Source organism: Rhinoraja longicauda, chromosome 2 (assembly GCF_053455715.1).
Source record: "Rhinoraja longicauda isolate Sanriku21f chromosome 2, sRhiLon1.1, whole genome shotgun sequence".
Lineage (NCBI taxonomy): Eukaryota > Metazoa > Chordata > Chondrichthyes > Rajiformes > Arhynchobatidae > Rhinoraja > Rhinoraja longicauda.
The window spans coordinates 48,946,283-48,961,562 of NC_135954.1; the positions used below are offsets into that span (position 1 = coordinate 48,946,283).

General features: G+C 44.3%; 1 protein-coding gene across 7 annotated transcripts in view; it reads left to right on the forward strand.

Annotated features, from left to right (window-relative positions):
• The window catches only part of grb10b (growth factor receptor-bound protein 10b), a 149,883-nt gene that overhangs the window by 75,012 nt on the left and 59,591 nt on the right, over positions 1-15,280 (forward strand). For all 7 annotated transcript variants that reach the window (XM_078418623.1, XM_078418612.1, XM_078418651.1 and 4 more), the window contains 2 exons: positions 149-356; positions 3,844-3,982. In XM_078418623.1, the coding sequence (XP_078274749.1) occupies positions 149-356; positions 3,844-3,982 (347 nt within the window). The remainder of the gene's footprint in view (positions 1-148; positions 357-3,843; positions 3,983-15,280) is intronic.

The following is a 15,280-nucleotide window of genomic DNA, read 5'->3' on the forward strand; positions in this document are numbered from 1 at the left end:
CTAACGATTAGTAATAGAGCTTAGAACGTCTGGTGAGACTGTTCACAGTTCACCCTTGCAGAGAGTTACATTATTCATCTCTGTACATTTAGCTAAGAATTACGAATAGCAAAGTATTATTAAGAACATTGCTCTTTATTCCTTTCAGATGATGATGTAGACCTGGAGGCTTTGGTGAATGATATGAACACTTCATTTGATAGTTTGTATTCTGTATGTTGCAATCAGTCGGAAACGGCTCCACTTATTCAAAATGGTCAGCCTCAACGGACAAGTTCAAGGACAAATTCACCACAGCCAACATCACCAAGGCAGAAGCTGCAACGTTCTCAGCCGATGCACATCCTGGCAGTTAGGTGAGATATAGAATAAGTTCCTACTTTTTATTTACTGTACTCCCAAATAAAAGTGCTTCAACTAAACAAATACCAATGACTCAACTTTGAACAAAACATCTGTGAATGTGAATGTTGAATCTCAAATGTTACTACTAATTTCCAGAATGGACATTTCCATTTTTATTATACTGTCAAGAATGATGTGTTTAATGTGAACTATTCTCTATTCACTTAATTTGTGTGCGCTTTTCCAATAACATGTTGGTAATTAATGCACTAATTGTTATGTACAGAAAGGTATAGAAGGCATAAAGCAGAGGATTGGTGAATGTTACTCCCTTGTCCTAAAAGGGAATAAGGATAGCTCGCCACCTTTCAACTATTCAGTTGCACCTCAGTGGTAGGAAAGCCTTTTGAAACATTGATAGGAGACAGAACCAATATTAATTGTAGGAAAGTGGATGAATTAAGGCAAGTCAGTATGGATTTGTTATTGGTTTATTCTTGCCACGTTTTCCATGTTTCAATTGGTTTCCAGTGGAGAAACACACGTATTGTCGTCTTAGGCATGCATTCCACTACACACTTACTGATGAAACCTGTGACAACAGTGGCATATTCATTTAGATTGGCTGTAGAATCCTTGAATATGGACCAGTTCACCAACCCAAAGCACTTGCAGAGGATCTTACCAGCTTACTCAGACTAGTACTATGTAGCTTTCTGTACTGGATCCACTTCCGACAATTTCTGTTTGTAAGCGTTGAGTAGAAGCATAGCCAGGTGGTCACATTATGCAAAATGCAGTCGGGAATGGATTGGTGGACGTTTTTGGTTATGTAACAGTGGTTGAGGGTGTTTGAGCCTCTGGTGGGATAGGAGACATGCTGATAGTATTTTGATAGCACACTCTTGAAGTTTGCCTAGTTATTAAGAACAAGTCCCTGGCTATTAAGAACAAGGCTTCGGAAGTATTTCATTTCAAGGTATTGATCGCGGTGTGCAATTCATCCAGTGCAACCATGGTGCACATCACGAGTAATAGTTTGCGTTGTGCTACCAAATTGCTGTTTGATGTGCAGTTTGAATTTTGCCAGGACTGCTCAGCTTCAGACCTCATTATAGCCGTAGTCCAAATTTAGACAAAGGAACTATGTCGTCTTTGACATGCATTGTAATGAGCATGCCACGCGTGCCAGGCAATGAGCTTCTCCAACATAGTGTAATGATCTATTGATAATATTCAATTGTATTATCGTGGCTGAGTCCTCAGATAGCAACAGCTGGGCCTCATTAACTCAGCTTGATGAAGGGGATTACAGTCCCAATTTGGGTATCATTTGAGTGTCTCACCTTAAATCATCAAGGCACAAATTAGTAGTGTGTTGGAATACTCTCCACCTGACTAGGTTATTGCACCCTAGGTGATAGATTGATAGATCATGATAGATATATTGCCACTGTTTCATCTACCTTAGCCATTGGCTTCTTCCACCATAAATTCTCTGTTGCTAGTGTGCACCATCTACAAAATGTATCTTGGCTACTCCAACCCCATTTTGGTAGCACCTCTAAACCTGTGACATCTATCATAAAGGAAGCATGCAGGTACAGCAGGCAGTGAAGAAAGCCAATGGAATGTTGGCCTTCATAACAAGAGGAGTTGAGTATAGGAGCAAAGAGGTCCTTCTGCGGTTGTACAGGGCCCTAGTGAGACCGCACCTGGAGTACTGTGTGCAGTTTTGGTCTCCAAATTTGAGGAAGGATATTCTTGCTATTGAGGGCGTGCAGCGTAGGTTTACTAGGTTAATTCCCGGAATGGCGGGACTATCATATGTTGAAAGACTGGAGCGACTAGGCTTGTATACACTGGGATTTAGAAGGATGAGAGGAGATCTTATCGAAACGTATAAGATTATTAAGGGGTTGGACACGTTAGAGGCAGGAAACATGTTCCCAATGTTGGGGGAGTCCAGAACAAGGGGCCACAGTTTAAGAATAAAGGGTAGGCCATTTAGAACTGAGATGAGGAAAAACTTTTTCTGTCAGAGTTGTGAATCTGTGGAATTCTCTGCCTCAGAAGGCAGTGGAGGTCAATTCTCAATGCATTCAAGAGAGAGCTAGATAGAGCTCTTAAGGATAGCGGAGTCAGGGGGTACGTGGAGAAGGCAGGAACGGGGTACTGATTGAGAATGATCAGCCATGATCACATTGAATGGCGGTGCTGGCTCGAAGGGCCGAATGGCCTCCTCCTGCACCTATTGTCTATTGATGTACGGGGCCAGTTATTTTACACAGAGGGTGGTGATTGCCTGGAACATGCTGTCTATAAAGCAGTACTAGAGCAGCAGGCTCAGCCAACTACAAATTAACCCCCTGTGTTTAATAACCATTAAAATATTTGCAACAACAAACAGTTATCTGCTGTATTGATAATAGCAGATCCTAATGTATGTTTAGTTTAGAGATACAGTGTGGAAACAGGCCCTTCGGCCCACCGGGTCCGCGCCGACCAGTGATCCCCGCATATTAACGCTATCCTACACCCACTAGGGACAATTTTTACATTTACAGAGCCAATTAACCTACAAACCTGTACCTCTTTGGAATGTCATTAAACTGCTATGAAGCTGCTTGGAGTTCAAGTACATTTTGTTTTGCATTGGACTTGTGAACATCATTGTACCTGTTCATCTTTCCCAGTCCCTGGCTTTAAGATTGCATTCAGTGGAACAACACTGACCCACAAACTAACTATCAAGTTACACTCCACTCTGAATTCTGCACAAAGGCTCATAATAATGATTAATCTGTGGCCCAGAATCTCATCCAGAGGTTCACTAACCTTAATTACAATTTATTAAACTCTCTGGGTAAGCATCTTATTCAGCTTTGGCTGATTTTCATCATTGGTAGTGTCTAATCAGACTTCAGCTGCAGCAGAGGAACTCAGCGATTATTCACCTCAGTTTTTTGGTCAATGAAATTTTGGATATTACAATGGGAGGGGGATCCAATTATAGTAAGAATAGGAAATCAGTGAAGTATTATGTTTTGTTTTCCCTCAACCATACTAACCACAATTTCCAGCTTTCCTTTTTCTTTTATTCTCTCTACCCTATAGAAAAAAAGTCACCATTCCTTCACAATAGATGATCCCACTTTTTTGGGTAGTATTTTGAAATTTCTAAAATAACATGTATTCCCCTTCATTTTTCTTTGTTCTTATTAAACCTATCTTCTGATAAAGTTTTGAGGGTTTGTCTGATTGCACTTGCTTTAGCTTTCTTCTTTTGAACATTTATGTTTTTTTTAACTGAATCTATTATATAAATTTAGTGTGTTTTGTATTCTAATATTTAGAACAAATTTGTTTTTTTTAAAGCTCCAAATTATCATCTGTAGACCATAAACAAGAAGTAAAATGTTTGAAGGACTGCACATATCTATCAAGCAATTTTTTTTCTCATAAATTGAATCTTTTCTTCATACTCTCAATTTTCAGAAGACTCCAGGAGGAAGATCAGTTCCGTACATCATCGTTGCCTGCCATCCCAAATCCATTTCCAGAGTTGTGCAGTCCTGCTAGTTCTCCAGTGTTGACTCCTAGTTCCATGCCACAGAGTCCACCTACCCATAATCATGTGAGTAACATTGTCGTTTAGAGTATTCCAAAATCTGAGCTACATAATGAATGCATGTATCATGGAACATTTCAAGTGGTGTAATTTATTTCTTAACTTTCATGACCATACCTTCCGGAAACATTTTATTTTTAGTTTACACTGTAAACTAAACTTTGTGCAAAATTCTTTACATTAGATTTTACTGAAACTAATCTGATTGTCAACTGGTAGGAATTTGTAATAGTGACATTTTTATGAGTTGATGATGGTTGCTGTGTCCAATTCAATGGTAGTAAATTTTATTGCCTTGCAATTTCCCATTTTGCAGCAATCTCTTCGTAGCTCACATTGTTACAAAGTTCCTATTCCAAACTACAAGATTATCAGTGGTAGGTCAAAGCAACTCTTTTAATTATCATTCGGTAATATCATGGCTGAGTTAACCATTAGACATAATTCACTTTTCCTGCATGAGATTGTTTGTAGTCCAATAATCTATCTCAGCCTTGAATATGCTTAATGGCACCATCCATAGCTTTCTCATGCAGAGAATTCCAAGAGTTTTCTATGTCAAATATATATTCCGCCCCAACTCATTCAGAGTGTCATCCTTTATTCTGAGACTATACCCCTCATTTTAAATTTACCCCCACTAGAGTAAAGGCAAAACGTGAGAAAAAAACACTCTGAAGTACTCCAGATGTTGCCTCAGCAATGCCCTCTACTAATGTAACAGGACTTAGCAGGATGCAAAAGTCCAATACTAGAGGGCAGGGCATTAAGATGAAAAAGGCAACGTTTCAAGGAGATGGTCTGCATCCCAGAGTACTTAAGGAGGTGGCGCTAGAAATTGTGGATGCGTTGGTGATCATTTTCCAATGTTCTATAGATTCAGGATCAGATCCTGTGGATTGGAGGGTAGCTAATGTTGTCCCACTTTTTAAGAAAGGAGGGAGAGAGAAAACGGGAAATTATAGACCAGTTAGTCTTACATCAGTGGTGGGGAAGATGCTGGACTCAATTATAAAAGACAAAATTGCAGAGCATTTGGATAGTAGTAACAGGATCGTTCCGAGTCAGCATGGATTTACGAAGGGGAAATCATGCTTGACTAATCTTCTGGAATTCTTTGAGGATGTAACTAGGAAAATTGGCAGGGAGAGCTGGTGGATGTGGTGTACCTTGACTTTCAGAAAGCCTTCGACAAGGTTCCACATAGGAGATTAGTGGGCAAAATTAGAGCACATGGTATTGGAGGTAGGGTACTGACATGGATAGAAAATTGGTTGACAGACAGAAAGCAAAGAGTGGGGATAAATGGGTCCCTTTCAGAATGGCAGGCAGTGACTAGTGGGGTACCGCAAGGCTCGGTGCTGGGACCGCAGCTATTTATAATATACATTAATGACTTGGATGAGGGGATTAAAAGTACCATTAGCAAATTTGCAGATGATTCAAAGCTGGGTGGTAGTATGAATTGTGAGGAAGATGCTATGATGTTGCAGGGTAACTTGGACAGGTTGTGTGAGTGGGCGGATGCATGGCAGATGCAGTTTAATGTGGATACTCCTACATCAATAAACCACGCTCGGAGGGCCGAGGTGGTGGGATTGCCGTAATTCACCGACAGGACTTCAAGATCAGCCTCATCTCCATCTCATCTGCTCCTTCATTTGAACACCTGGCTTTCAAACTCTCTGGCCACACACAATTAGTCATGGCAGTTGTCTACCGCCCTCCCAAACCACACCCATCATTCCTTTCTGACTTCTCTGACTTTCTGACCCAGTTCTGTTCTCTCTCCCCCTCAATCCTCCTCGGTGATTTCAACATCCATATGGACTCCACTGACTCCACAATAACCGCTGACTTCACTGAAATACTCAACTGCTTTAACCTCACTCAACACGTCAATTTTCCCACCCATAACCGTGGGCACATTCTGGACCTTGTCTGCTCCACTGGACTAAATTTACATCACCTCTCTGGCTCCGACCCCACCCTCTCTGATCACAGCCATCACCATGTCTGTCAACATTCCCACCCCAGCTCCAAGGCAAAAACGCAAAATCAACTTCCGTAAGCTGAACTCTGTTTCACCAACCCCGCTCTCATCCTCCCTCTCTGAAATAATGTCCGCCTCTCCCTTCGTTGACCTCCACAGCCCCTCTGACCTCACTGACTACTACAACCACACTCTCTCCTCCTGCTTCGACCAGCTTGCACCTACAAAAACCAAAACAGTTTCCTTCACCCACTCTGCTCCCTGGTTTACCACCGAACTCCGCATGATGAAAACTCATGCCCGCCAACTTGAAAGACTCCGCAACAAAACAGGTCTCACAATTCACTCCCAAGCCTACAAAGACCACCTGCAGCACTACAAAGATGCCCTCTCCCGTGCCCACTCCACCTACTACTCTCAAATAATTCACTCTGGCTCCGGAAACCCCAAAACACTCTTCTCTACAATAAACAAACTCCTCAGCCCCCTGGACACCATCTCCCAATCATTCACAGTTGACAAATGCACCACTTTCCTTTCATTCTTCCAAAGCAAAATAGACAGCATCTACAGCACCTTAACCACCAACGCACCTGCTCCCCCTCAAACCACCTGCTCCCCCTTATCCTGTCAACCCCTGCCTCAGTTCTCCCCAGTCTCCACCACCGACCTCTCTGACCTCTTCACAGGAATAAAAACTGCCACCTGCTCTCTGGACCCCATCCCCTCCAGCTTTGTCAAGGCCTGCCTTCCTGCTCTCTCTCCACTTATCACTGCAACAATAAACTCCTCCCTGTCCACTGGCATCGTCCCGCCATCCCTCAAAATCGCTGCTGTCACCCCCATTCTGAAAAAACCTGGTCTCGACCCTGACACCCCAAACAACTTCAGACCAATCTCCAACCTACCCTTTCTGTCCAAAGTTTTGGAACGTGCTGTAGCTTCCCAACTCAAATACCACCTCTCTACCAATAACCTGTATGAAACTTTCCAATCCGGATTCCGCTCCAACCACTGTACTGAAACTGCGCTCCTCAAAATCACAAACGACCTTTTCCTCTCCTCTCCTCCGACTCTGGCAACCTCAACATCCTCATCCTACTTGACCTCAGCGCCGCCTTTGACACCATAAATCACTCCATTCTCCTCACCAGACTTGAAACGTGGCGGCGCCTAACGGCAGCGGCTGACTAGCAGTCTGTCCGTCTTTTTTTGTTGAGTGTCGGTGTTGGGATGATTTTTTATATATATATTTTTTTGGTTGTGTATGTGTGGGAGGGGGTGGTGGTGTGTGGGGGTGGGGGGTGGGGGTGGGTGTGGGTGGGTGGGTGTGGGGAACTTTTCTCTTCCTCACGGCGCGGGGTGCGGCTCGGCTGCGGGGCCTAACATCCCCCGGTGCGGCTCGGCCGCTGGCCTTTACATCCCGGTGCGGCTTGGCCGCTGGACTTTACATCCCGGTGCGGCTTGGCCGCTGGACTTACATCGCCCGGTGCAGCTCGGCTGCGGGGCTTAACACCGCCCGGTGCAACTCGGCTGCGGGACTTTACATCGCCCGGTGCAGCTCGGCTGCGGGGCTTAACACCGCCCGGTGCAACTCGGCTGCGGGGCTTAACACCGCCCGGTGTAACTCGGCTGCGGGACTTAACACCGCCCGGTGCAACTCGGCTGCAGGGCTTAACACCGCCCGGTGCAACTCGGCTGCGGGGCTTAACACCGCCCGGTGCAACTCGGCTGCGGGGCTTAACACCGCCCGGTGCAACTCGGCTGCGGGACTTAACACCGCCCGGTGCGGCTCGACTGCGGGACTTTTCACCGCTGGTGCGGCTCGGCTGCGGGACTTAGCTGCGCAAGGCTTGGTCGCAGGCCTTTCATCGCCCGGTTCGGCCGCGAGACGTTTCAGCGCCCGGTGCGGGGACTGTGCGGGTCGGTCGGGGACGAGCTGTCTGTCCGTGGGCGTGGGGAAGAGAGGGGAAGTTTTGTTGCCTCCATCACAGTGAGGGGGTGTGTGGAGTCACTGTGATGGACGTTTGTGTTGGGGTTATGTGTCTTGTGTTCTTTTTTTTTTCTATGACTGCTATGTAGTTTCGTTCGGTACTTCGGTACCGAACGACAAATAAAGCTCTGTTATACCTGTTATCTGTTATAACATCACCGGCACAGCCCTATCCTGGTTCAAATCTTACCTCTCTGACAGGCACCAGTTCATCTCCATTAACAACTGTAAATCCCCCACCGCTCCCCTCCCCCAAGGTGTCCCCCAAGGCTCAGTCCTTGGCCCCCTCCTCTTCATCCTCTACCTGTTCCCCCTTGGTCAATTAATCCGCCGTCATGGTCTCAACTTCCACTGCTTCGCCGATGATATCCAGCTCCTCATCTCCACCAAGTCAATCTCCACCACCACCACACACTCTACACTGACAAACTGCATCACTGAAATAAAATCTTGGCTTCAATCAAATTTCCTCAAACTCAATTGCAACAAATCTGAAATCATCATCATTGGTCCAAAAACACTCACCAAATCCACCCAAAACTATTATCTGAATGGTGTCAAGTTAGGAAAAGGGGACGTACAACGAGATCTGGGTGTCCTAGTGCATCAGTCACTGAAAGGAAGCATGCAGGTACAGCAGGCAGTGAAGAAAGCTAATGGAATGTTGGCCTTCATAACAAGAGGAGTCTCAATGAGTATAGGAGCAAAGAGGTCCTTCTGCAATTGTACAGGGCCCTAGTGAGACCGCACCTGGAGTACTGTGTGCAGTTTTGGTCTCCAAATTTGTGGAAGGATATTCTTGCTATTGAGGGCGTGCAGCGTAGGTTTACTAGGTTAATTCCCGGAATTGCGGGACTGTCATATGTTGAAAGACTGGAGCGACTGGGCTTGTATACACTGGAATTTAGAAGGATGAGAGGGGATCTTATCGAAACGTATAAGATTATTAAGGGGTTGGACACGTTAGAGGCAGGAAACATGTTCCCAATGTTGGGGGAGTCCAGAAGAAGGGGCCACAGTTTAAGAATAAAGGGTAGGCCATTTAGAACTGAGATGAGGAAAAACTTTTTCAGTCAGAGAGTTCTGAATCTGTGGAATTCTCTGCCTCAGAAGACAGTGGAGGCCAATTCTCTGAATGCATTCAAGAGAGAGCTAGATAGAGCTCTTAACGATAGCGGAGTCAGGGGGTATGGGGAGAAGGCAGGAACGGGGTACTGATTGAGAATGATCAGCCATGATCACATTGAATGGCGGTGCTGGCTCGAAGGGCTGAAAGGCCTCCTCCTGCACCTATTGTCTATTGCAGTGGTGTCCAAACTTTTTTTCAAAGAGGGCCAGATTTGATAATGTGAAAATACCCATGGGCCAATCCCCCCCCCCCCTCCCGAACCTTTAACTAATGCGCTCCCCCACCCGGACCTTTAACTAATACGCTCCCCCCCCCGGACCTTTAACTAATGCCCCCCCCCCGGACCTTTAACTAATGCGCTCCCCCACCCGGACCTTTAACTAATACGCTCCCCCCCCCCCCCCGGACCTTTAACTAATGCGCTCCCCCCCCCCCCGGACCTTTAACTAATGCGCTCCCCCCCCCTGGACCTTTAACTAATGCGCTCCCCCCCCCCCCCCCCCCCGGACCTTTAACTAATGCGCTCCTCCCCCCCCCCCCCCCGGACCTTTAACTAATGCGCTCCCCCCCCCCCCCCCCCCCGGGACCTTTAACTAATGCGCTCCCCCCCCGGACCTTTAACTAATGCACTCCCCCCCCCCCCCCCCGGACCTTTAACTAATGCGCTCCCCCCCTCCCGGACCTTTAACTAATGCGCTCTCCCCCCCCCCCCCCCCCGGACCTTTAACTAATGCGCTCCCCCCCCCGGACCTTTAACTAATGCGCTCCCCCCCCCCCCCCCCGGACCTTTAACTAATGCGCTCCCCCCCCCCCCCCCCCCGGGACCTTTAACTAATGCGCTCCCCCCCCCGGACCTTTAACTAATGCGCTCCCCCCCCCCCCGGACCTTTAACTAATGCGCTCCCCCCCCCCCCCCCGGACCTTTAACTAATGCGCTCCCCCCCCCCCCCCCCCGGACCTTTAACTAATGCGCTCCCCCCCCCCCCCCCCCCGGACCTTTAACTAATGCGCTCCCCCCCCCCGGGACCTTTAACTAATGCGCTTCCCCCCCCCCCCCCCCGGACCTTTAACTAATGCGCTCCCCCCCCCCGGACCTTTAACTAATGCGCTCCCCCCCCCCCCCCGGACCTTTAACTAATGCGCTCCCCCCCCCCCCGGACCTTTAATAATGCGCTCCCCTCCCCTCCCCCCCCCCCCCCCCCCGGGACCTCGCGTCTGACAATCCACAGATCGGGCAGCGCTGACCGCCGGGAGGTGTAGTCGCCGTCGCCTCTCCAGCTGGGGGGGGGGGAATGCTGCACCCGTCTGACTGATGGGAGTGCCTGCCAATGAGCGTGCGGGGTGAGGACAGCTCTGCTGCTGCTCTCCCCCCCCCCCCCCCCCGCACGCCCTCAACCCCGCCGCCGGGAAGTGTAGTCGCCGTCGCCTCTCCCGCTCGGGGCGGGGGAGGGGGGAGGTAGGGCAGCGCTGACCACCGGGAGGTGTAGTCGCCCTCCCCTCTCCCCCTCCCCCTACCTTCATTCTGTTAGACAGTGCTGGCGGGCCATCAATAATAAATTTTAAGACGGAAGCTGCGGGCCGTATAAAATCTGACTTCGGGCCGCGATTGGCCCTCGGGCCGCGATTGGCCCCCGGGCCGGACTTTGGACATGTCTGGTCTATTGTCTATTGATGTACGGGGCCAGTTATTTTACACAGAGGGTGATGATTGCCTGGAACATGCTTCCAAGGTTGGTGGTTGAAGTAGATACGATAGTGGCATTTAAGAGACTTTTGGATAAACATGGATATGCAGGGAATGGAGGGATTTGGATAATGTGTAGGCAGATAAGTTGTTCTTGGTATCATTTTTGCTGCAGACATTGTGGGCCAAAGGGCCTGTTCCTGTTCTTTACTGTTTTGTATTCTATTTTTCCCATTCATCTGGCAATGATGGCTCGCAGTACATTTGTCTTTTAATTATTTGCTATATCTGCCTGTTAACTTCATGTTTTTTTTGAGTTAGCGGATCTCTCTCAACCAACATTCATTCGTGTTATACCATTTCAATGAAATTGTTTTTCTACTCTTTTTGCTAAAGTGGAAACCTTTTAATTGGAAACATAGAGACATAGAAAAATAAGTGCAGGAGTCGGCCATTTGGCCCCTTGAGCCAGTACCGCCATTCAATATGATCATGTAAAATCAGTACCCCGTTCCTGCTTTTTCCCCATATCATTTAATTCTTTTCACCCTAAGAGCTAAATCTACCTCTCTCTTGAAAACATTCAGTGAATTGGCCTCCACTGCCTTCTGTGCCAGAGAATTCCACAGATTCACAACTCTCTGGGTGAAAAAATGTTTCCTCGTCTCAGTCCTAAATAGCCTATCCCTTATTCTTAAACTGTGACCCCTGATTCTGGACTCCTCCAACATCAGGAACATTTTTCCTGCATCTAACCTGTCCAAATTCTTAAAGAATTTTATATGTTTCTATAAAATCCCCTCTCATCCTTCTAAATTCCAGTGAATACAAGCTCAGTCGACCCAATCTTTCATCATATATCAGTCCCGCCATCCTGGAAATTAACCTGGTGAACTATGCTGCACTCCCTCAATAGCAATAATGTCCTTCCTCAAATTAGGAGACCAAAATTGCGAAATTGCAAAATTCTTCACCAACCAGCTTCACAAATGTCTGTCATGTCGCTTCACAAATGTCTATCATCTTGGAACAATTTACTTTCTCACTTTGCTTTTATTATTAGTAATCTGGGAAACATTATATGTGATTCCACTCTTTTTTAATGATAAGACTATAATCCCAAACTGTGGCTCTAGTTACTGATCTCTATTGACACCCTACGAGTTGCAGATTGCCAACTTGAAAATGACCATTTATCCCTAACCTTTGTTTGCTATCTGAGCTAATATATAACCCTAAATATCATTAAAGGTCACTCTAAGATGTGCATTTAAAATTTGTCAGTCTGTTAGAAATCCAAATGCACACCATGTTATTTTTCCCACCCTGATAATTATATCCTAAAATAATTCTATAAATTGAACAAATATTATTTCCCTTTCATAAAATCATGTGACTTTTAATTAATCATATGAATATCCAATTGTCCTATTACTACTTCCTTGATAATGGATGACTACATTTTCTAACGTGTGCGGCTAATTGCTCCAAAGTTGCCTGCTTTCCCTCATCCTCTTTTATTAAATTAAATTATCTGTGCCATAACAATATTTATTTTAAATTCTGTTTCAAGTGCTGTTGTTCTATATTTGAAATGTTCTTAAAATGTTAAAAGAAATCTATATATATTTGACATGTGTTCAGATTGTAGAAATTTATGACATGGAAACCGGATATTTAGATTATGTTCATTCCTGTCAAAATTAGTATCTCGGCACTTTGCCTATTGCTTGCTACTGATTGTGGTCTTGTAGATTATAACTTCCCAGGTGCTTGTTCTCTATAATGGTGTATGTCTTACGATTAATTGTATATTCCTTTGCATTATTTGCCCTCCTAAATGTATTACTGCTAGATCAAGTTGCATTTGCCAGTTATATGCTCCCAATCAGCCCATTGACGTTTTCCTGCAAGCTAGAATTATTCCTTGCTATAAACCGCAATGTCAATTTTGATAATTATAGAAATATTCCTAATGACCCCAGGTAATCGTACAGATCATAAATGGATATCGTTAAAATAAAGGGTCCTAGTACCCTATCTTTTCAAAACTCGTTTTATTCTATTCCTTTGTTTCTTTACTCTTCTATCTCCATTTGCTGCAACATAAAATAATGAATAATGAATACTCTGAAAACGTCAACGTGCATTAGAGGCATTGTCCCTCATCACCCCTCACAGTTCAAACAAGCAAGATTACTCAATATTTCAGTTCTAAGGGATCATTAACCTGAAATACTGACTCTGCTGCTCTCGCTGTTTGCGCATACATGCCCAAAGTGCTGAATACTTTTGGTATTTTCACTGTGTGTTTGTAATTAGATTACACAGAACAATACAGGAGCAGGACCAATACTCCACAACGTCTGTACCGAATATGAATTAAACAAATCCCATGTATGTACACATCCTTATCCCTCTATATTCAGGTATCTATCTAAAAGCCACTTAAACACCACTATTGTATCTGTTTCCACCACCATCCCTAGCAGAACATTCCAAGCACTTACCCCTCTTCGTAAAAAAACCCACTTGTCCCGCACATTTCTATTAAATCTTTTCCCTCTCGCCTAAAAGCTATGCCCTCTCACCTAAAAGCTATGACATTTCCAGCTGGAAAAAAAATCTGATTGTCTACTCTATCTCTGCTCATAATTTTATGAACTTCCAGCAGATCTCTCCTCAGCCTCCAATGCTCCACAGAAAGCAATTTAAGTTTGTCCAACCTCTCCTTATATCTGATATCAAATTTGAGCAACCTCCTTCACACCTACTCCAAAGCTTCCATACCTTCCTGTAAAGGGGCAACCAGAACTGTACAGAATACTCCAAAATGGGCCCTAACCAGTTTTATAAAGCGACAACATAACTTCTTGACTCTAATACTCCATGTCCTGACTGATGAAGTCGTGTACCATACTCCTCCTTTACCATTCCACTCATTTGTGTTGCTACTTTCAAGGAACTATCGACTTGCACCCCAAAATCAGTGTCCTATGACCTCTCTATTTAAATTCCCCAAAATACATTGCTTTTCACTTTTCACAATTAAATTCCAACTGCTAATATTCCACTCAACTTTCCATTTAATCTATATTCTTCGCTAGCCTCAGCCAACCTTTCTCATCCACAACACAAATTTTCTTGTCATCTGTAAATTTACCAATCATTCTGCTAACATTAACATCATTAATATATATCGCGAACAGGTTCCAGATTTTCTCTTCCTTTCCACCGCTCTCCTTTATGCATTTGTACTTGTGCCAAGCTCAATATCTTATTTCCCCAAGAGGATATTGAGAATTTCATATCTTTGGTTGTCAAAGATTGAAAGTTCTGAAAATGTACTTTTCAGTGCTTAATGCAGTAATTCCCAAGTCCATGTGCAAGATATGTTTCAGTAAACTAGAAATTTATGAGAATAATTAACTTCATGTGAACTATTTATAGAGTACCATACCAAGGTCAGGATAATCCAAAATTATGTATAGCAAGTTGAGGTAATGGAGAACACAATATTAAAGTAGTTATTTAAGCATAAAGGCAGCCAAAGTGCTCCGAACCAGCTACCCAATTGAGATCGTTGTTGAATAAGAATCTTGATGGAGGAGTTATCATACCAGACTATTTTAATTATTTGAAATTCTTTTTGTCCCAAAGGAAGCTTGTTATTTTATAAATCTTACAAATGTTATGGGTGCTTGCTGCTGTAGAAGTTCTGTTTCTGCACATTTTTTCTCTCATCAGCCATTAGCTGCAGTTCACTCATTGTCCTTTCATTTTGGGAATTCGTGCAATCTAATTTCTGATCGGGTACAAGTTTAAAAGGCAATTTTGCCAACTATTTCCACTTCTGGAAATTTATGGTGCTGATTTTATAAAAATGTTATAAATTCCATGTATGTCCCTTCTTACATGACAAATCAAAATAATGATCTTTGCAAAAATTTGTCAAACAAGTTTTTAATGTGCACGTCATCTTACATCATATTTTAGCAAGCTTAATTATCTAGCAACAATGCATTGATGGTGATAAGGAATCATTCATTCAATTCCACCATCTCCTTTGTCTTTTCTCAAGCCCCATCTCCTTACCCATTCATCTGAGTTGGCTTCTAGAAATACAACATTATTTACTTCACATGCTAGCTTCATAACTATTGTGTATTTATTTATGCAGAATCGTTGAGGTACTAATGAGCAGTTCCGTACTGTTTCAGATAATCTTGTTTCAACACAATAGTAGATGAGCTACTGCTTAACACTGCAGCCAGCAAGTCTGTAGGACCATATATGATAACAATGTGTGTCATTGTGCTAGAAATGAACATATAAATCCACAAAACGTATGAGAGGTACTTTGTGGTTTCAATTTATTATGTTTGTTTCCTTGTGGTTATTCATGACCTTGAGATCTGGCTTTCTTCATGGAAACAAATTCAGTTTCAGTTCAGTTACATAACATATATAATAACATATATAACAACTACAGCATGGAAACAGGC